General features: G+C 39.5%; 2 protein-coding genes across 21 annotated transcripts in view; one reads left to right on the forward strand and one right to left on the reverse strand.

The window, feature by feature from the left end:
* LOC110259470 (uncharacterized) overlaps positions 1 to 12,991 on the reverse strand; it is a 30,666-nt gene extending 17,675 nt beyond the window's left edge. For 2 of the 4 annotated variants that reach the window (XM_085014480.1, XM_085014482.1), the window contains exons 1-2: positions 12,564 to 12,991; positions 12,074 to 12,149 (exon numbers count right to left, since the gene is read on the reverse strand). In XM_085014480.1, the coding sequence (XP_084870606.1) occupies positions 12,662 to 12,991 (330 nt within the window). In that variant the 3' untranslated portion in view covers positions 12,074 to 12,149; positions 12,564 to 12,661. Of the gene's footprint in view, positions 1 to 5,468; positions 6,295 to 11,418; positions 11,557 to 12,073; positions 12,150 to 12,563 lie in introns of those variants that run through there. The other 2 variants (XM_085014483.1, XM_085014481.1) reach the window with 2 other exon arrangements.
* SLC27A6 (solute carrier family 27 member 6) overlaps positions 12,595 to 22,041 on the forward strand; it is a 98,425-nt gene continuing 88,978 nt past the window's right edge. For 15 of the 17 annotated variants that reach the window (XR_014838734.1, XR_014838728.1, XR_014838732.1 and 12 more), the window contains exon 1: positions 12,953 to 13,951. Coding sequence is in view for 3 of the 17 variants with exons in the window: in XM_085014448.1 (XP_084870574.1) it covers positions 13,426 to 13,951 (526 nt within the window). In the remaining 14 variants the exon portion in view is untranslated. Of the gene's footprint in view, positions 12,813 to 12,952; positions 13,952 to 22,041 lie in introns of those variants that run through there. The other 2 variants (XM_085014450.1, XR_014838738.1) reach the window with 2 other exon arrangements.

Consider the following 22,041-nt stretch of genomic DNA (forward strand, 5'->3'; position numbering starts at 1 on the left):
CACTTAAATGGTGAAAAACAATGTTATCTTCCTAATATCAGGAAAAAGGCAAAGATGATTTCTTACTACTTCTGTTGAACATTGTACAAGAGATTCTTGCTATCATAATAAGGTAAAAACAAAGAAATAATAAAGGCATCCAAATTGGAAAAGAAGTAAATCTATTTATTCACCGATGATATGATTATTTATATGGAAATCCCAGCGGAATGGGCAAAAGTAATTAATATAACTAATAAATGAGCTTAACAACAGTTCCAGGGCACAAGATAAATGTAGAGAAATCAATTATACTTCTATATACTGGCAATGAAAAAATCAGATATTGAAATATTTTACAAATACTGTATATAGTTATAGCAGAATTATAAAATGCTTATATAAACCTCACAAAAGTTAGGGCTTACCTTGCAACAAAAACTAGCAACATAATGTTGACAGACATTAAAAAAAACTGAATAAATGGAGAGTTATATTGTGTTCTAGATTGGAATATCAATATTGTTAAGATGTCACCTCTCCCCAAATAGATCTATAAATCCAATGCCTTCTGAATAAAACTCCCACAGACCTTCTTTGTAGAAATTAAAAAACTGATCCTAAAATTACAATGGAAATGCAAAAAGTATAGAAAAGTCAAAACAACTTTAAAAAAATTAATGTTTGAAAACTAATGATGCCGTATTTTAAGATTATACAGAATAATGAGGATATTGAAAAAAAGGCTGTACAGGTACACAGATAGACCAATGGAACAATATAGAGAACACAAAAATAGAACTATTCATGTATAGATGACTGATTTTTGACCAATTTTCCACAAAGTTACAAAAGAAATTTGGTGTAGAAAGAAATCTTTTTAACGAATGGTGCTGGAACAAATATCAGTATACCCCCCAAATGAACTTAAATCCATACCCTGTGCTACATAAATTATTTGCTCAAAATAGATCATAAATATAAAACCTAAATTTGTTATTCATCAAGTAGGACATAAAGGAGGAAACTTCTGTGAAACCTTGAGCAAAAGACTTTTAAATAGGGTAGAAAGCATATAAATCATAAAAGAATAAAATGATAAATAAGATTTCATCAGAATAAAGAACTTCTCTGAAAAACATTAAGAAAACCAGGGAGGGGAAAGAAAACACTCTGAAGAGTAGGAGAAAAATGTTTGCAAATCACATATTGATAAAGATCTTTTATACAAAATATGCATAAAAATAACATTCAAAACTCTACAAGAAAATAAAAAAAAAAACCAGTATAATCATAGGCAAAATGATTTGGATAGATAATTCACCAAGGAAGCTGTATGGTGAAAAGAGCATTTGAAACATAGCTCATCTTTACTCATTAGGGAAGTAAAAGTTAAAACCACAATGAAATATTGCTACATAAATATTAGAACGTCTAAATTTCTTTAAACATTAGGTGGACCCTTACCCAATGAGCCAGCCATTCTACCCCTAGCTATGTATTCGAGAAAATAGAAAGCATATGTCCTGGCAAATATTTTACAATAATGTTCATAGCAATGACCAAACACTGAGAAAAACCTCAGATGTTCATGAAAAGGCGAATGGATAAACTAGTTGTGGCATATCCATTCAGGGTAATACTACTTATCAACATAAAAAAACCCATTTCTACTTGCAGCAACATAGCTTAATCTAAAAATAATTATGCTGAGTGAAAGGAGCCAGACCAAACCAAAAGTTCAGGTTTCATGATTTATTTGCATGGAATTCTAGAAAATAGTGTGTAATGATAGAAGGCACTGTCAGGATTTGCTTGGGAACAGGTGGGGCAGGTGTGGTGGGCAGTGGCAAGAAGGAGAGATTTCAAAGCAGGAAAATTTTGGAAGTTGATGGATATGTTCATTATCTTGAGTGTGGTGATAATTTCATATCCATATACATATGTTAAGACTATCATACACTTTGAATTTGTACCCTTTTTATATTACTACATATACTTCAGTAAAGTTGTTAAAAACAATATAGGCAGTTTTCTCTCTCTCTTCCTCTCCTCCTCTTCCACTGGAGTTTGCCTCTGCTTTCTCCACCTTTTTGCTCTTCTCTCTCAATACACATTTAAGTGCCTCAATAAAAAATAAGTAATTAAAAAATATATTCACAAGAAACCCACTGAGTCACTTAAAGAACATTTAAATTTGACTAATAATAATATTTATTATTGGATATTAGGCAGTGAGTGATTATATGTACATGCATACATAGGTATATATGTATAAATACACATAAGCTAATTCTGAATTATTTATTTTGCTGTGAGGTTAAAACAAACAAAAAGAACCCATATATTACTATGAATGCCTCAGTAGTAGATACTTCTATATATGCATGTCAATAAATCTCTATTGTTAGTCTGGTGGACAAGCATGCATTTTTTTTAAAAGCTTCTGCAACCCAAGTCTGAACATATGTCAGCTGTTCATGAGAGCGTGTCAGAAAACAATCTACTACTGGCTTTGCTTAAAGCTGAAGAGGAACTGCTGAAGCAAGTAGGATAGTAAATGGGTCTGTTAGCCTTAGACTGATGCTTTAAATGAATCACAATTCCTAGCAACAAAACATAAAGTAATTGTATATTCTAGTCCTTTTGGTCTCTCTTCTAAAATCTGTTGAACCCATCTTTTAACCCTCAAATGCATTTTTAAATAATTAATATGCTTTAAGAAAGAGAATCCTCATTCATATTTGTTAATCCCTTCCTTAGTCTAGCTACAAAATGAATCTCCAATAATCTGTAAATTAATTCTCCTAATCTAGTATGAGAGAAATACCTAGAATTGGACTGGAGGAGAAAAGTGCTGGACTATTTTGCTAAATGAGGTCACTGCACTCATACATCTTGTCCTACTCCTCCATCTACACTTGACTCTATGCTGGCACTCCCGTTTGATATTAAAAGGATATTGACCATTAAACTCTGTTTGCAGCTTAATGTCATTCTGTTCCTGCAATCAAGTTTACCCTTTCCCAGCCTCTGGTGGCAACACCACTGCATTAATTGCTTTAATATTCATTCTAGCATGTGTCTCATGGCCTCTGGAAGGTACATGGACAAGCTTGAGATGTTGGCAGCAACAGAGGGAAAGGCAAAGAACAAAACTGAACTAAACAAAAGCAAAACCCTGAAACATTTAAAAACATTCTCAATAGGTCAGCAAATTATCTTTCAGTGAATTACATATCTTAAATGTGCCACTCATCAAATTGAGCTTTGGCACATTGATAGTTTAAGGAGTCCTCAAATGTCAGAGTCAGTGGGGGACCGTCAGCTGCAGGAGTTGAAAGACGGACCTGCTAACCTGCTGATGGTAAAGCCTGAGCACTTCTAGTGGAGAAGCCCAAGAGTGGATCCTGGCAGTGATATTTCTCTCACCTGTGCCCTGAGGGTCCCTTAAATATCAGGCAACATCACTCAGCAGTCTTTGACTATGTGCTCTCTGCTACAGGAGGGCAGGCTGGGCCCCCTTTTGTTCTGTTGATTAACTGGAACCAAGGAATTACTAAATTCCTTGTATGCTTGAGTATGCTTGGGCCTGTACCACTTCTATTCTGCCTGATACTACAACTGACCATTGTGGTAATGTGTGTAAGAATTATGACATCATATATGCTAATCCTTTAGTCTTGGTACTGAGGCTGGAGAAGAGAAGTGCAACCAGGTAGGATCCTGCAGGCTAGTGGCGGGAAGGAATGGTGAAGGCCAGGGTGCAGGGAAAAGAAGGCAGGTGTTTTCCTTGGGCATTAGCTTTGTCTCTAAGCATCACCCAAGGAACTCCTTTATTTAATGGAAGATCCAGGTGGAATGATTATGGAGAGGTGAGAGCTATTGCTTATGGCTCCCGTGACGCCCTGATATGTATGGGCCTAGAGAATGTAAGCCTTGTTGGTTATGGTTTTCTATCTCTGCTTTAGCTACTTTGAGCCCTTTTATTTGTTACACATCTTCTCTACATCTTGGCCTGCTATTAGAAGAGCCATGATGACAGTGAGAAGGATAAAAAATGCTGTAATGAAGAATATGTACCAATTAAGTGCCTGGAGAGAATTAGCATATGTTAACTTTGTTCCAAAAAAGTGAATTGTACACTAGGTGATACAGCACTGAAAGAGCCCTTAGCTTAGTTTTCTCTGCATGTGTGTAGCTACTAAACAGAACTATATGTGCACATGGAATTTTTGGAAAGGCCCCACTATGAGAAGAATATGAATAAGAATTCTATGGTCTTATCATGTGACCTTGGAAGCCAGAGGACCTAAAGACCTGAGTGTGAAAATCTGAGGATTATTCACACCAGAGGGTTGAAGTGGGCAACCTTTTTTTAATATGAATGCAAAGACCTGTAAGCAGCACCATTGAGACTAGACCCCAGTGTGCTTGGTGATGAAGAGCAGGTACAGAAAACTATTTGGTTCATCTGGTTTGGATGACAGCATCATCTGGGTAGCACCAGGTGATGCTGAAACCCAGATTCTGTACACTTCATGTTGCTGGTGAACTACCAGGGTTATGCCAGAGAGTGGAGAGAGTGCCAGACAGAAGCTTCCTTGGTGAGAAATGACTTAATTAACATTTCTTCTAGAGCCTTGTCAAAGATGGTCCTGAGTTGCATGAGGCACTCTTGTGCCTCAGATTTGACAAACTATGTGGCCGCATGACAGCAGCCAGGGCTAACTGTGCTTCTACCTTCCCCTAGGTAAATCCTCTAGCCAGAGGTTCTATGAGCATTTCATTGCTATAAAGGAAGCCGCTCGTACTCTGATTTTTTTTTTTTTTTTTGACCAGGCCTGCAGCATATTCCTGGGCCAGGAATCGAACCCTCACCACCACAGTAACCCAAGCCACTGCAGTGACAATGCTGGATCCTTAACCTACTGCACCACCAGGAAACCACCCCCCCTCTGTTGTACTCTGATCTTTAACCAAACGTGTCAGTCACTGTGTTGATTCTGTTTCTCATTTTATTGAAACATAGCTACAGAAACTGACATTGACTGTTGAAAACGTACAGCTGTGATGGAGTAGCAGGTTTTCAACATCTGTTGTTGGGTGTCTTTCCTTGGCAATAAAATACATTGTCAAATCTGTATTCTATTCATGAAATTTCCACATTGAGAAAGGTCCACATTAGGGCTTTTGTAATCTTTCTCTGGGTTCAAAAGCTAATTTTAAAGAGTAGACAAGTTTTTCCTGCTGGCATGCATCAGAAACTCACCTGTAACCTTTGGGTTTTCATTTATTATATTATGCAGCTTATGGATAGCAACTATTAAATGAGCCAAAATTTGTATATACCTCTTGAGGCAAATCAGAACACACATTCTTATAATAATTTGGAGAACAGTATCTCTTTGAAGTGTGTGGTCTAGATTTAAAGGCCACATTGCTGCCATATTTCTTAACTCTGAAAAGATCAGTTCATTTCATTTAGCTTTTGTTTTAAAAATGTTTTTCTAATTTACTATATATAGGCTAGAAATTTAGTATCACCGAAATCGTAAAACATATATGACTTCTGAAATAAATATTTTCATGTAAAATAAAAAAAATTTACATTTGATAGGCATGGAACACTTCAGTAGTAGCGTTAGAAAACAGAACCAAAACCATTACAATATATAACATGAATTAACTTGTTTATATTTGTGGAAACATTATATACAGTCCCTGATATTTCCAACTTAATGAACATCATTAGAAACTGTTTCTGTACATCCCAAATACTCTCATGTTGTTGGTGAACGTGCCAATGATACAACGGATATGGAGGGTAAATTGACAATATCTGAACAAAATCACAAATGTATTTGCTCTTCCACTCAGCAACCTCATTTCTAGGAAGCTATCCCAAAGTTACACTGGCATAAGTATACACTATCTGCACAGACTTGTTGGCTTTGACAATATCTGTGATGGCAAAAGGTTGAAAACCAGCCCATCAGTTGAGAGAGGGTGGAGTAAGTTATGACAGTAATGCACAATGGAGTATATACAACCACAAAAATACTGAGGAGGATTTCTGCTCAATGATAGGTTGTGACCACAGGAATACACTAGATGAAGAAAGCAAGGTATAGATCAATGCATACAGGAAGCTACATTTCATCATCAGTAGTGATGGGCTATTCCAGGACCACTAGATGTTACGTTTATCTTGATGTACTATGACATAAAGTACACAGCATCACCTGTAAAGTGGTCTTGCCAAAAATGTTTGACCCGAGTATCCTCCAGTCCTTGCGTCTGTTTCCCAGTTTTCTTGAAATAGAGGACAAAAGAACATATTAAAGGAGACATGGGGAAGCACCAGACCAGTGCAAAAGGTGGGACATTCTGCAAGACTGCTGGCCTGTTGTCTTTCACTAGGAGATGTCTTTGGAAAAGATATAGAAGTTGTGATAAGGACTGATCAGATTAAAAGAGAACTTAGAATTTGAGTTGGATTCTGGTTTACACCAACCAACTCAACTAATGGTTTGAAATAAGTATTAGATGGTGATAAAGAATTATTGTTAATTTTATCCTATGTGATTATGGTAAGGTGATTAGGTAGGAAAGCATTCTTTTTTAACAGAGGTGCACCCAAAGGTATTCAGGGTGGAAATACTCTATATTGTCTACAATAATAATTCTTCAGAAAAAGACATTTGAAACAAATTGGGCAGAGTGTTAACAATCATGAAATCTAGGTGACGAACATACCTGGGGAGCGGAGGGTCATTATTGGTAGGGATGGAGTAGGATAGTGACATAGGTAGTGGTGGAAGTCCCAGTAGGGCACCATAGCTTGAGAGGGAAACCTAGGAACCTCTGGGAGACCACCGTAAGTGAATGATCACTTAAGAAGTCCATCAGAACATACATGGAATGAAGCAGGCTTGCTTAACTATAACACCGTAAATAAACGATGTGCCTCAGTTCATTATGGGAAAGATAAATCATGAGGCCTGCATTCAAGTTCAGCAAGATAATGATCCTTAGGACCAAGGACAGGAATTTAAGGGAAAGATGACATTCTAAAGTAGGAGACCCTTGTTATACAGAGACCTGAGATGATTCAACATATTTTAGCATATGTTACCATCCTTCTGCTGATTTGAATGAGCACCATGGCAGTCCTAGTTTGACTTTATAGGTCAAACACTCTCTTACTTGATATGAAGGAGGAGCTAGTGATATAAGCCTGCCTAGTCAAAGAAAGAGGAAGAAGGTGTTTTTTTTTTTTTTCCCCACTCCCCACTTTCTTGGGAATTATAAAACTGTAGCCCACCTAAACCTCAGGGTAGAGCCTCCTCCCCTGCCCGTTTGTACCCCTCACAAACGTCTTAACTTAATAAATCTATTTCTTTTTCTCTAGCCTATCACTTTTTCTCTTGCTGAATTCCTTCTGCACTGAGATACAAAGAACCTGAGCCTCAGTAAATCCAGACACCAGCCAAGTGATTTATTTAAAAAAAAAAAAAAAAAAAAAAAAAAGGTGAGTTCAAGTCCCAATCTGGGTTTTGGCTGGGTTGGAGTCAGAGGTGTTTCTGTTTCACTGTGAAACCCAGTCCCTCTATAACCAAGTTCCCCTGCTGAGGTTGCGATTAGCCTGTTAATCAAAAACTTTATTCTCTTTCTTGCCCCACCTCTGTTCCTCTCAGGGTAGAGAAGTAGCAAAGAAAAGGGAGAATTGAAACCAAGTAGGATCCTGCAGGGCCTTCCTGGGTACAAAAGCCCCTCCATGTCCTCTGTTTCTTATTTGTAGAAAGAGGCTTCTGTCTCCTAGGCCTTTCCCAAATTCCAAAGAAGAGGCTCAAACAGTTACTAAGAGCAGTGAGGGAATGCAGAAACAAAGGAAAAGCAGTTAAGCAAGAAAAGTAATGCTAGTTTTTAAAATAGTTCAGCTGTAAAACAGAGTCCTAGTTCCTCCTCGAGGGATATGCGTAACAATCTGATACATATCTTTGAGTTGTTCTGCAGGAACAAAAACCCCCTTCCAGGTAGAGGATGGTGACTGCATGCTGCCCACAAGCAGTAGACCTCAGACTGGACAGAACCAGGAAGCTGATGATTAAGAGTCCCAAAACATCCCCTTGTAACCTCACCATCAGCCAATCAAAAGAAAGTCCATGAGCTGATCACAACCTACAACTGTTACCCCTAAAGTTTAAAAACCCTTCCCTGAAACGAATTGGGCAGAGTGTTAACAATCATGAAATCTACATGAAGATCATACTGGGGGGTGGGGGTGGGGTGTCATTTTTGAGGGATGGAGCAGGATAGTTACACAGGTAGTTGTAGAAAGTCTTCATGGAGTTTGGGCTTTCAGCATGAGCTACCCGTTCTCCTTGCTTGGTGCCCAGCAATAAATGCCATAACCAGATGTCAGTAGATGGGCATTTTTTTTTTTTTTTTTTTTTTTTTTTGCGTATTTGGTGAGTGGATCCTAGTTCAGTTCAGTAACAATTTTTGTATTATATTTCTATCCTTTTGTATGTTTGAAACTTTTCATTTAATAAAAAGCCAAAAAAATGAAACCTAAACAAAGAAACACCCACTGAGATGACTTCCCTGGTCCCTCTCCCTTCCCCTTCTTGATGATAGGGAGCAGGTGTCTTGCTTTTCTAAGTACAAGGCTCAGGATGAGCTGCGCAGAGTCCTACCAGCTCTGGACCACCTGTCTACCCAGGGAGAAACAATTACTACAATTAAGCCATTGGGGAAATAATTTTAAATGGTGTAAATTGCAGAATATGTCAAGAAAGGAGATACATATACTCAGAATCTCAGAAGTCCTCTCCCCCACCACACCTTGAAGACTAAATCTTAGACCTTATCCAACATGAAAAAATGGGGGCCCGTGGAAAAACTCACTGTGATATTCAGAATATTATTAATTCCTAATAAAAGTTGGCAGACTTTCTCAGATTTATCTGATGATCAAATAATCTGCCTCCACATGGGTAACTTACAAAATAGAAATAAAGCTACACTGAGAACTGAGTCAGTGGTAAAACTTTCTACAAATATCTTTTCCAAAGAGAACATTTACCAACATCGAGGAAGGGGGAAGTTATCATCAACAGAAATATCTAGAAATATGCAAACTCTTTCTAAAAACCATGAATAAAATGTGTATAAAATCTCTTCTTGGCAAAATTCTGACCCGCATATATTTCTAGGCATAGCTTATATTCTGTGGCAAAAATTGAATTTGGGAATTTTTCCCCAGAATATTATTATAGGATCACTTATTTGGTTCTGTAAAAATTTTATATTTTAGGAAAGTGCCTGATATTTTTTATATTTTAGGAAGTGCTTGATATAACTAAGGCATGTCATGATATTGATACCTCTCAACCTTCTAACATAAGCTTCATTGTTAATACTTCGTTTGCTTCATGAGTCCTTGTGAGGAATCATATTCTGGGCAGTGATTGTTCAGTAACACAAACAGACTGTAAGATGCAGTAAGTGTCCTATCAAAAACCAAGCTCTGATCTGAGAATATAAGTGATTAAAACCTGATCAAAACTCTGTTCATGGACCGAATTGTAAAGTGGATGAGTCTTACATTCAGCTTTCTTCACCCTCCCCCACAATCTATCTTCCTCTATATTCCACTCTGCCCCAACCCCTACCCCTAGTGCCAGCTGCAGTGTAGGAACTCAGCGCTGCTTGGCCCAGTGGAGACACCTATTGTGGTATTTTGGTGCCAACATAGCATCATCTGGGACCTTCCTAAATCTCTACATTTTCTCCCAAACCTGCCATAATCCAAAATGTGACTATTGTAGAAGTTCATCAGAAAACATGTGGGCATGACAAATTGGTCTACACAAAGTCAAAATTTTTAACTTACAATGGTAAAATCCTATGGGCAGAAGATGAGTCATGGCCCATCACATGATGCCTTGTTCAAGTCTTACTTTGATTTGCTCACTAAACAATTCATCCTTAATGTAACTGAGGGTATAGAGGAGGTTGGGAGTAGGTTAGAGAGGAAAGTCAAATCAGAAATGAGGAAGGGGTAGAGGAGAGCATACTTGGATTGAAAATAAAGCAAGACTTTTTGTTTGTTTATGTTTATTTGCACATAGTCACAATATTATCTTCAAATTGTATTTTAAAAACATAATTTTGTTTTATATTTCCTGAAAGGGAACCTAAGAAATACTGCATTGTCTCTGATCAAAAGTAGTATTAACAGAAGTGTCTAGAGTATGTGTGTGTTTATTCTCTTTATTTTAGTTAAGTGATGTATTTACTCACTTGCAACTGTTCTTACTGCCTTTCCCCCATTTTACAGTCATTAACATTTGTAATTAATACTTCTATCTATTTTTACTAAGCTGCCTTTGGAACTATTTGAAAATAAATACAAAATTTCTGGAAAAAAGGAGTTCCCGTCATGACACAGAGGAAACGAATCCGATTACGAACCATGAGGTTGTGGGTTCGATCCCTCTTGGCGTTGCTCAGTGGGTTAAGGATCTGGCATTGCCCTGAGCTGTGGTGTAGGTAGCAGAGGTGGCTTGGATCTGGCATTGTTGTGGCTCTGGTATAGGCTGGCAGCAACAGCTCTGATTAGACCCCTAGCTTGGGAACTTCCATGTGCTGCGGGTGCGGCCCTAAAAGGACAAAAGACAACAACAACAACAAAAATTCTGGAAAAAATAGGAACAGATCCATGGGCTGGTACACAATACTGCTAGTGGTCCCAAGTTGATCATTGATTCCTTTTTATGTGTTGAGATTTCAGGCATGGAATTGACCTTGGCCAGCATAAATTTTGGTGACATGTGTTTTTAGTTCTCCTAATAAAATATCTCATGTTTATCGTGCCAAGTATTTTTTCAACTTATATCAGTAGTTGTTAAAAATTTAGTTCCATGCCCTGGGATGACCTTAGGAGGTCCATGTTAAAAAAAAAATCAGGGAGTTCCCATCATAATTCAGCGGTAACAAACCTGACTAGGATCCATGAGGACTTGGGTTTGATCCCTGGCCTCACTCAGTGGGTTAAGGATCTGGTGTTGCTGTGAGCTACAGCGTAGGTCACAGACACAGCTTGGATCTGGCGTGGCTGTGGCGTAGGCTGGCAGCAACAGCTCTGATTTGACCCCTAGCTTGGGAACTTCCATATGCTGTGGATACAGCCATAAAAACACCACCGGGGGAAAAAAAAAAAAATCAGTGTAACACATGAATTTTTCATGAACTTAATTTTATTTATTTTCAAAGATTGTCTGTTATTATAGTGATATTTCCTTCTCTTTAATGTTGAAATAAATCCTCTTTATGAAACAATGGTCACAGTAGACGGTAATTGTTTTAATGTGTGCTTAATGTTTTTAATTTTAGAAATTAAAAAATGGCAAACCTCTGTTTCTTTACTCTTTTTTTTTTTTTTTTTTTTTTTTACTAGAGGGGGACAGATTTTACTTGTATTGGAAATCCAAAGGCCTGAGACCAATTGCTCCATATTCTATTCTCCGTATTAAATGTTTTCTGGGAGGTCACTGAATCAGACTGGAGCTAGAAGAGAAAAAGAATGTTGAAGATGCTTTGCAAGTTGTAAACTGACTTTTCAATTGTAAACTACTTGATAGCAATACTTTTTTTTTTTTAAATGGAAAATGTTTCTGCATTGAAAAGACTTCTGAATAAATTTAGAAAGCATTTTCTTGAGCTACAGAAAAGGGTCTTATGAGCCTGTCTTCTTCTGGGCCCTTCACTACGACTTCAAAGTAATCATTTTCAGATGAACAAACCATGGTCTGCCTTGGTGTTATCAGTTTTTTCTTTATTAGGAAATCTGAGGTTAACTAGAACCCAGCTGCAGAACATAAGACAGAAGAAAGAGGAAAAGCTGACAGTGCGAGGCAATGCTTAATGATTTCCATATGTGCAATTAACTGTTTCTACACACTTCTTAAAAGCAGAGGGCCGGGATGATGGTATCCACAAGGAAAAACATGTAATTAAACACTCCTCAGTTTACCTCCAGTGAAATTTCATCATTGTATAAAATTTGCTATTTTTTGCAGTTTACCTGTTTCTTCTCCACTTTGCCCTCCCTGCTTTACACTCCTTAGTTTGAAGTCCTGATAATTCTTGAAATTATCTCACTGAAAAAAAAAACCAATATTTTTAAGGAAAGAGAATAGTCAGTCATTTTATATTTAAAAAACATGGATGTGGAAATGGACTAAGCTCCCACATCAATCAGAATTTTTGGAAAATTCCACTAAAAGAACTGTCAAGGCGCTCAGGATAGAATTCCAGTACACATGTAAATACGACTCTATCCGTATGTCTTCAAAAATGCTTTTCGTAGGTAGACCAGACCAATTTTATACGTTAGGAACAGAGTTCAAATATTCCTTGATCTGTCCAATGCATAAATATTTTGTTGCCCGTCTCCCTGCTCCCTTCTACCCCACCCCAGGATAGTTTTCAGTGTTTTTAATTCTCCCTCCTGCCTCCCTAGCTGCTAATTTACTTCACTTTATTACTGATTGCATGAATGTGAACTCCCTGACCTGGTCCCAGCAGCCGGATTGCACGCCACGCAACTTTCGCTCCTGGGACCCGGTCGCTACGGACTTGCACCGCGGCGGCACCCGGGCGGAGAGAGGAGTCAGCGAGGTGGTCCGAGTTGGTCGGGAGCCCGGAGACTGGCAGGAGGCGGACGACGCCCCCGTCGCGGTTCGGAGGAGAGATACATTAGCTCAAGGAGCTGCGGCCGGTGTACAGGCAACTCTTCCAGAGAGCACGGCGGCCACTTAGGAGCAGCGCGGGGACCCATGTGTCCGAGGGGAGCTCCAGGGAGCAGGGCTGGAGCTCTGGGGTGGAGCGGGGGCGGCGCTGCGGGGCCGGGATCCCGTGAGACCTGGGGACACCCTGGACGGAGGCGTGGCCCCAAGCCCCCGAGCGGTTTCTGGAAGATCAAGGCGGGAAGCCGCTGCATTTCTCAGCCGCTGCCCCCTCGGCTTAAATTCAGCCTCCAAGTTGCAGGCACTGGAAAGACTACCTCGAGGAGCAGAGCATCTGCCCCTGAGGGTGGTGGGGTTTGCTCAGGGGCTTAGACACACCGGGGACTCACCCAACGTGCCGGGAGAGGACTGGCAAGTGCCTCAGAACGCCCAGTGAGCGGGAAGCCGTCGGGGTTCGGACGCGAGGGCGCTGAGCCAGCCGGTGCTAATCTCACCCGCCGTCTGCTCCTCCGCCAGGTGTCCTACGCGTTACAACCAGCACTCCTTGGGGCGACTTTTGTGCAAACGTCTGAGTCTGTTTTCGCAAGATTTCCTTCTTCCTCCCGGAAAGGTTGGCACGAACTGCAGGTGCTCGCTTGGAGCACCGTAAACCAGCGGTCTCCGCAGGAGGTGCATCTGGACGAGGACGATGGCAGGGCTAGGATCAGTGCTGCCTTCCGGCCTAGTGGCCCCCAAACTCCTGTCCTGGCTAACAGGACTAGGAGCAGGAATGGTCTTCCTGAGCTTAATGCAGAAACTACTTTACCCTTACTTCTGGAATGACCTCTGGTACCTGCTCAAGGTGGTGCGCTGTGGCTTTCAGTTGGAGATGTACAAACTGAAAGGGGAGCTAGTCACTGTCCTGGATAAATTCCTGACCCAGGCCAAGAAGCAGCCCCAGAAACCTTTCATCATCTACGAGGGAGCCATCTACACCTATCAGGATGTGGACAGGAGGAGTAATAGCGTGGCGCATGTCTTCCTCAACCATTCCACGCTGAAGAGGGGAGATACCGTGGCGCTGCTGATGAGCAACGAGCCCGACTTCATTCACACGTGGTTCGGCCTGGCCAAGCTGGGCTGCGTGGTGGCCTTCATCAATTCCAACATCCGCTCCGCTTCCCTCCTGCATTGCATTCGCAGTTGTGAACCCAGGGCCCTCGTGGTGGGTGCAGGTAGAGTATGGGGTGTGGTCTGCTTGTGCAGAATGGCAACTCGGCCGGCTTATCTCCCCCCCCCCCCACCCCGCCGCCTTTTTTTTTTTTTTTATTAGAACCAGTTCACACCTAATACCCTGTGTGTGATGACATGTGATTGTCAAGGCTATGAAATAGTTTTACAATTCTATGGCTGGTGGTTTAATAAATACCGCCTGTCCTGATTCAGTCTTTTACTCTGTTGTAGATTATTAATTAACAAGACAAAGTTCTGAAGACTTTTCTGAAATCTCTGTTTCTGTTATTTTAGCCGAAGGGGATGGGGGTGGGGCATTTTACTGCCATTGATACCTTCAGTGAGTATAAGAACACAGAGAGACAGGACTTGGTAAGGTCTAAATCTTGTCATATCTGACACAATCCTTTGATAAGGAAAAGCGTGATCCTGATTTCATCGTGGGACACCTAATGCCTCTAATAGCAGTGATACTGTCAGAGTTGACTGATTTTGCAGAACAAACATGTTTAATCGGAAGTGCATGAATTCCTTTCTTCATGTCTCCTCTTATTTTGCACTGCCTGCAAGCTAGGATTTGCCTGACAAGGTTGGGCTCCCACCTCCAGCCAGTGGCAGGATCTTGGCAGACTCTAGGGCTCTTTTCCTCCCTTCCCCCACCCCCATCTGTGCATCCTCTTCTTGCTTTGGATGATAAGTGCTAGTCTTCTCCCCCCTCTCTTTGGATTTAGGTTTCAGATACATATACTGACAGTGAACTACACAGAATAGTCTTTGGTGGAATGCCTAACTAAGGAGGAACCTAAGAAGATGGTTGTATAACGAAGTGGAATTAAAGTTAAAAAAAAAAGATACTTGATATATAATCTACATGGTTTATGCATATGCTTCTTGCATGGAGGTTGGAAGGTAGAGGATGAGGAGGATCATGGCAAGGACATTTGTGAAATATTTAAGTGATGCTGGTTGCACAACTGTGAATGTAACTGAATAGCTATAAACTACCTTTAAAATGAAAGAGAAATATTTAAGTATTTCAGGTTAATAGATACCTACGGACACCTCATATGGAATTTTTAGATTCACAGAGAAGTATGGGGGAGGAGGAATCTAAATCTATAGACCAGTGATCTCTAAAGTATAGAACTTTCCAGGTAACCTTTATTATGTAATAATTGGACATCACTCAAAAATGAGTTAGGCTGTAGTTAAAGGGTGAGTTATTGAAGGCTTTCATTTTTGCTGGTTCCAGTTGTCCTTCCAGCTCAGTTTGTGACCTGATAAAGTAGCAAAATGTTTAGTTTTAAGCACTGATTTTAAGTTCTGGCAGTGGAGAAACCAAAATGTCTCTCTTACGTATTTTTATATTTTTTTTTATTTTTCAATCCAAAAGTCAAATCCTCCAAGATTGAAATTTAGCTCCTTACCTTGGAAAGGAGTTAACTGTATGATGAACTTTCTCTGAACTGTAGCAGTAAGAACGATAAATGAGTCACAAAGAATTTTGATAACATGGTCAAACAATGTTTACCTCTTGTGCTGGGGCAGTGATAATGTGAATGCAGCAGGGGAAAATATCACAGTTCATCTCTGGATTTATTCTGACATTTTATGTGCTCAATCTAATTTAGATTGCAGTTTCTGGAGCAAGTCTCAACCATAGATTGGGCAAAAAAAATGGTAAAGCCGTAAATTCCCTTTAGAAGAACAAACTCAGAGGGCGACAATACCCCAGAAAAGATTCCTATGGCCATGATGCTGTGGCCATACTGAAAAACATCCCATATCCCATCTTCTGAAGTACTGCAGCTAATGTATATAAGGCTGGTTACTTCTCGAAATGGAGTTTTCAAATTTTACTTTTGACTGAGTTGTTGCTTAATTAGGACCAATTAATTTGACAGTTTTATTTGTGCCAGCTTTTGCTTGGCTTGCCCATAACTAATTGCATTTTTTTTTTTAAATATAAAAGCTGCTTTAGGATGCTGAAATTTTAAGCCAAAAATATTTAATTGGTTTGCTCATTAAATAGGCTCCTGGAGAAATCGACCATAAATCCTGCGTTTTGGCATGCCTCCAAAATATATAAATTACATATGTTTTTCAAAGATGGGTCAGTTCTATTTCTATTAATTACTAGATTTTTTTTTTTTTGTAAGACATTGCTTGGATCATAGTCAGTTTTCGGTATTTCAAGTTCTTACTGTGAAAACTGTATTCCTGGTATCTTGAGTCTAATCCATGAACAATATATACGTATAGTTTTTAGAACTTTACATTTCAGAGAACTTTAATTCTCATTGGGTGTTTTTTTCTCTTTTTTTGTCTTTTTAGGGTCGTACCCGAGGCATATGGAGGTTCCCAGGCTAGGGGTTGAATCTGAGCTGTAGTCGCTGGCATAAGCCACAGCCACAGCAATTCTATATCCAAGCCTCGTTTGTGACCTATTCCACATTTCATGGCAACGCTGGATCCTTAACTCACTGAGCGAGGCCAGGGATCGAACCTGCATCCTCATGGATGATAGTCATAGCCGTTTCCACTCCGCCACGATGGGAAATCCTCATTGGGTGTTTCTAATGGAGATATACTATTAAATCTTTATATCCCCAGGGAGAGTGTTTTGAGGTGGTAAGGCCAGTCAAGTGTTTTGGTCAAGATAAGCCAGACCATCTCGTTTCATTTATGACTTGCTGCTTCTAAGCTGTGTGATGCAAGATAAGGTCATCAGCTGCTCTGAGTCTTAACTTTACTTAGTTGTAAAAATAGTGATAATACCATCTCCCTCACAGTGTAATTCTGAGTTGTAAATGACATGGCCGGTGTAAAGTGACTAGCTGAGGGCCTGATATGCACAGAGTAAATCTCTGGTGAGTTGAAACAATTGCTCTTATCATTATAGGGTTATCCCAGGCTTTTAATAAGGGTCTTATTTGAATTTTGCTGCTACAACCTAATTTGGTGTTAGCTATAAGAAAAAGTAGTAAGCAGTTGTTTTGATATAGGATCTTGAACATTCTGCTTTGCTATGTGTTAGCAAAATTTTATTTTTCATAGGATAATAGAGATACAGTTTCAGACAGGTTTTATAGGCAGGCCAGATACTGGCGATGGTGGTCCAAGGTGATAGGTGGTGGTTTAATCATGGCGGGTATCTGATACGTCTGTCTCTATCAACTAAGCCACCAGGAAAATATTACTCTTGTCCTAATTGTCATTAACAAAACTATATGAAAGCTACATATGACAAACTATATGAACGCTGCTTCCAGAGATTCTGAGAGTCAGGTACATAGCTATGTTTTTGGAAACTGAGAGGGAAAGACATTCACATAGGATGTTTAGGGTGACAGGGTTTAGTAGATACAGAGCAAACTGGAAATCTGGCCTCTGACATAAGACCCTGTTCTACTTTACTGCATAGCCCTGTCGTTTTTGGAGCTGTTAATCCTCTTTGGACAGAACCATGAAAAAATTTGCATTCTAGTTATATAAGAATAGTTAAAAAAAAAAAATGCCCACATTAAGATATCAGATTTTCATACACAGATAACTAGAAAGCATTTAAATGTTCATCAGACTCTTATTCCTTTCAGTCTGAAGATTCAAAAATTGTGGCAAAAAAGTTTTATATCTAGTGCAGTTGAGTTTAGACGATGTGTCAAGAGGCGTCTCAAATTTCCCTGAAAACTGTCAGCATTTATTGAAAATGAAATAGTCTTAGATTAAACCTAGTCCTTTCCCCCCAGTGTCTCAACTCTGATATTGCTGCCAAGGTTGTCGTCTCCCTACATGCACTTTTCTCTTGGAACATCTAGAGAAATGCTGAGATGTTTGTATATGGTTTTTGAAAGTGTATATGGTTATGTCCTTTGATGTATTTAGCAATTATAATAATGTTGATAATAGATGATCAACTCTTCCATTTTTAAAGTACTCTGTACATTGCAAAGTGTTTTTATACACACTGTCTTATGTGATCCTCATTAGAGCTGCGACCTGGTTTTATTTTATTTTAACTTTTTGCTTTTTAGGGCTGTACCTGCACCATATAGAGGTTCCCAGGCTAGGGGCTGAATTGGAGCTACAGCTGCTGGCCTATGCCACAACCGCAGCAATGTAGGATCCAAGCCATGTCTGTATCCTACACCACAGCTCATGGCAGTGCTGGATCCCTGAACCCACTGTTCGAGGCCAGGGATTGAACCCACAACCTCATGGTCACTAGTTGGATTCGTTTCCACTGCATCACAATGGGAACTTCATAACCTGGTTTTCAAGAAGAGGGAAGCCTAGTTGGGAGTAGGCAAGGAATTTTTTCAGGCTGATACATCTAAGAGGGCACTGTGGGAACTGGGGTTTGGATTTTCTGCTGTGAGATCAGAAAAGCCTACTGGGTATACCTTTGTCCTCATTGCTGCTCCTGCCCATTCCCTCATCTCCATCTTTTTCCTTCCTCTCCCCTTGCCTTTGCACCCCTTCCTCTGCCCTGCTCCTTTTCCAGCTCTTTCCATCATCTTCCATCTATTTATCTACTTTCTTTTAGTGCTTCGTCCACCAAATCCTCTTGCCTCGAGTGAGCTATGGATTCACAGTGACCCAGTGGAATGGGAAATTTCTGTTTGCCAATTCACATATAGATATTTGTGTGGCCCTGAGGAGTAAGCCAAGAACTCAGATGTAAGATCTTTGGGGAAGTTTGTTTTGTTTGCTGCTAAATTCTCAGAACTTAGCATAAAGGAGATGCTCAATACATATTTATTGCCTAGATAAATGAATAAATGACTTAATGACCTAATGAACAACTATGAGGTACATATGGGCATATTTACTTGCCAGTTTTTGCCAATGAATTGTCCTTCTGCCATCCCTTTGGTAACTTACTTTGGCAGCAGATATATCAATGGAATTTCCTGTTGTGTTATTTTATATCAGTGTTGCTAAATGTTACAATCATGACTCCCCAAAAGTTCAAAGTGTTTGACTTTGTAGTGTTTAGTATCTAGACTAAACATGCGCAAAACTTCAGATTTACTCACATATACGTATATTTTGCACTCTCTCCTTTCTCGATATATCACATATTAAATCATTTTAAGTGTAGAGCTAAAAATATGTACATGTTAGTATTACCTTGAACCTTTTTACTTTAGATTCATTGGTATTTTGTGTCTCACCATGTTTGGAAGGGTTTTGTGTTTCTGTTCACAAAATGTACAGTCCTATGTCAGCTCTGTAAACTTACAATACTGCATACAGCATTGCCCTGTTCGTTTTCATAATCTCTTGAATTCAGATTGTCCAGGACAAATGTTCCAGTTAACAATCAAGCCATTGTAATTCTCCAAATGACTTTCAATCATAAAGGCATCTGTCTGCTTTTTAAAGACCCACTAAGCAAGTTAGAGGAAAAAAAATAAAGAACCCTTTAAATTCAACAGAAAGTAATACATATTCCAACAGATAAGACATGACTTCAATGAGCTTGTATTATTTTCGCTGTGTACTATGAGGTACTCATATATCAATTTTAATTTTCAGGGCTTTTCTTTTTTTTTTTTTTTTAAATGGTTGCACACACACAGCATATGGAAGTTCACAGGCTAAGGATGGAATCCAAGCCACAGCTGCGGGAGCTTTTAACCCACTGCTCCTGGGCTGGGGTTTGAACCTGGGCCTCTGCAGTGACTCAAGCTGCTAGAATCAGATTCCTTTTTCTTTTTTTTCCTCAATCATGAATATCTTTCTCTATGGCTTTATTTATTTATTTATTTATTTATTGCTTTTTAGGGCCACATCCATGGCATATAAGTTCCCAGACTAGGAGTCAAATCAGAGCTGCACCTGCCAGCCTATGTATGCTGTAGACACAGGCCCAGCAATGTGGAATCCGAGCTGCATACGTGACCTACGCCACAGCTCACAGCAACTCCAGATCCCCGACCGACTGAGTGAGGGCAGAGATTGAGCCCACATCCTCATGGATACTAGTTAGATTGGTTACCACAGCACCACAACGGGAACTCCAGGAGTTGGGTTCTTAACCCACTGTGCCACATCGGGAACTCCAGGGCACTTTTCTGGTATGTGTGTGTGTGTGTGTGTGTGTAGTTCATAGAAAGGATGGCTATTTTGCTTTTTGTTTTTCCATTTTAGACTCAGGTAGGTCAAGGATTACCTCCATTCCAAAAAACAAACAAATAAAAACTGATTTCGATAGGAAGTTTAAGTGACTTCATGGTTCACTAGTTGGAAAAGGTAGCATTCTTAGCGTGGTTATTTTCTTCATTGATCATAAGGATACTGATCCTGGGCTTCTCATATGCAGTATCTGCTGAACATCTGTAGGGAAATGATGTTTGAATACTGATTTGTAGGAGCAAAAACAACTTAAAGAGGAATTGTGCCTCCTCCAAGAAGTGGCAAGGCTGAAAGGGAGAAACACACATCTGAGTAATAATTATTTATGGCAATAGGAGATGTGTTGAAAATAACATCAAATGATGTATTCTTTTTCTTTTCTTTCTTTCTTTTTTTGTCTTTTGTCTTTTTAGGGCTGTACCTGCGGCATATGGAGGTTCCCAGGCTAGGGGTCAAATTGGAGCTGCACCTGCCAGCCTACATCACAGCCACAGCAACACTGGATCCAAGCCGCATCTGTGATCTACACCACAGCTCATGGCAACGCTGGATCCTTAACCCACTGAGCGAGGCCAGGGACTGAACCCACGTCCTCATGGGTACTAGTCAGGTTCATTACTTGCTGAGTGATGCTTTTTATTTTCTTGCACAGTCTGGCCTATAACAAATGATGCACTGTCTGTTCTCCCAAAAGAGGTGGGAACAGCTGAAAGTGGAAGCTAAATAAATCCATGACATATTCAGAACAGTTAATAAAATTGCCTCAGGAAAGAATATGTTGTCATGTTGAAAGACTTAAGCTCCTGTGCACTTTTTAGGGTTATTATGAAATAAACTAATATTGGTAAAAATAGCTGGCACATTATTCATGATGAAATGATTTCTGGCCTCATAAGAATATTAATAAGAAGTATTATTATCTACATCATGATGTAGATTCTTTAGGACATTGCTTACTTAAGCATCACTCTTCTTAGACTCCATTATCTGCCCACGTGTTTTATGAGAAACCTGTTGGGCTGCTTTTATATAGTAGTTATATGGCTCTGGTGAGATCTGCATTTTCACTTTGGTTTCTGCGTGAATATTGCTTCGCAGTGTGGAATGCTCAACCCTGTGCAGATGAATTTCATGTTAGTTTTTTTTAATGCATAAAAGTTTAAAGTTTAAATGTTAGCTACTGTTTTAAGAGCTACAAGCAGTACCTTTGAAAATAGTAGCTTGTTTATGTAGAATAAGATAATTTCAAGAGTTTGTAATGCAGTGTGAAGAACATAATTCACACTAAAGGCACATGAGAGGGATATTTTATGGTTTTTACTCATTGATTTTATAGTCTCAGAAGTACAAATAAGAGATATAGTAATGATGTAGAAGCAAGAAATTCATTTGTATAAACAGTGCTAAAGGATTATGGCAGAGATCGTAATTGATCTGGTTTTATGTTTGCAACCCCAGCTAGCACAATGCCTTGCGCATGTGAGAAACAGTTTGTATTTCTTGGAAGACCCTATTGCTTTGCAAAGAAATTTTCCATCTTCTCCTGTCATGGAGACTGTTAAAGCTCCCAGCATATTCCTATGTCTCATTTTCTTATAGTCATTTACTGTTCAGACCTGCATCCACAGCATCCTGTGGGGGCAAAGCTCCATTCTGCCTCCAGCACCTGTGCAGTGTGTGCTGGGCAATCAGCCAAAGGATGGAGCAGGACAGACATCATTGTTCTGAGGTGCTTATGGTTCATTGGGTTTCAATGGTCGGACGCTTCACCAAAGAGCAAATGTTTATGAAACACAGCCAAGTTTCCTTGAAGTATTTAAACAGATGCTATGTTTTTTTGGGGACAGGACTTAATATTTAGAATTTACTCAAAACTTTCCATGTTATTAAGAAAGAGTGACAATGATAAGTAAATGATGATTTTGGGCTTTTGTAATTTTTATTTAAATTT

Source organism: Sus scrofa, chromosome 2 (assembly GCF_054392235.1).
Source record: "Sus scrofa isolate SSC_HxYL_T2T_F1_AM1 chromosome 2, Sscrofa_HxYL_maternal_Yorkshire_Landrace_v2.0, whole genome shotgun sequence".
Lineage (NCBI taxonomy): Eukaryota > Metazoa > Chordata > Mammalia > Artiodactyla > Suidae > Sus > Sus scrofa.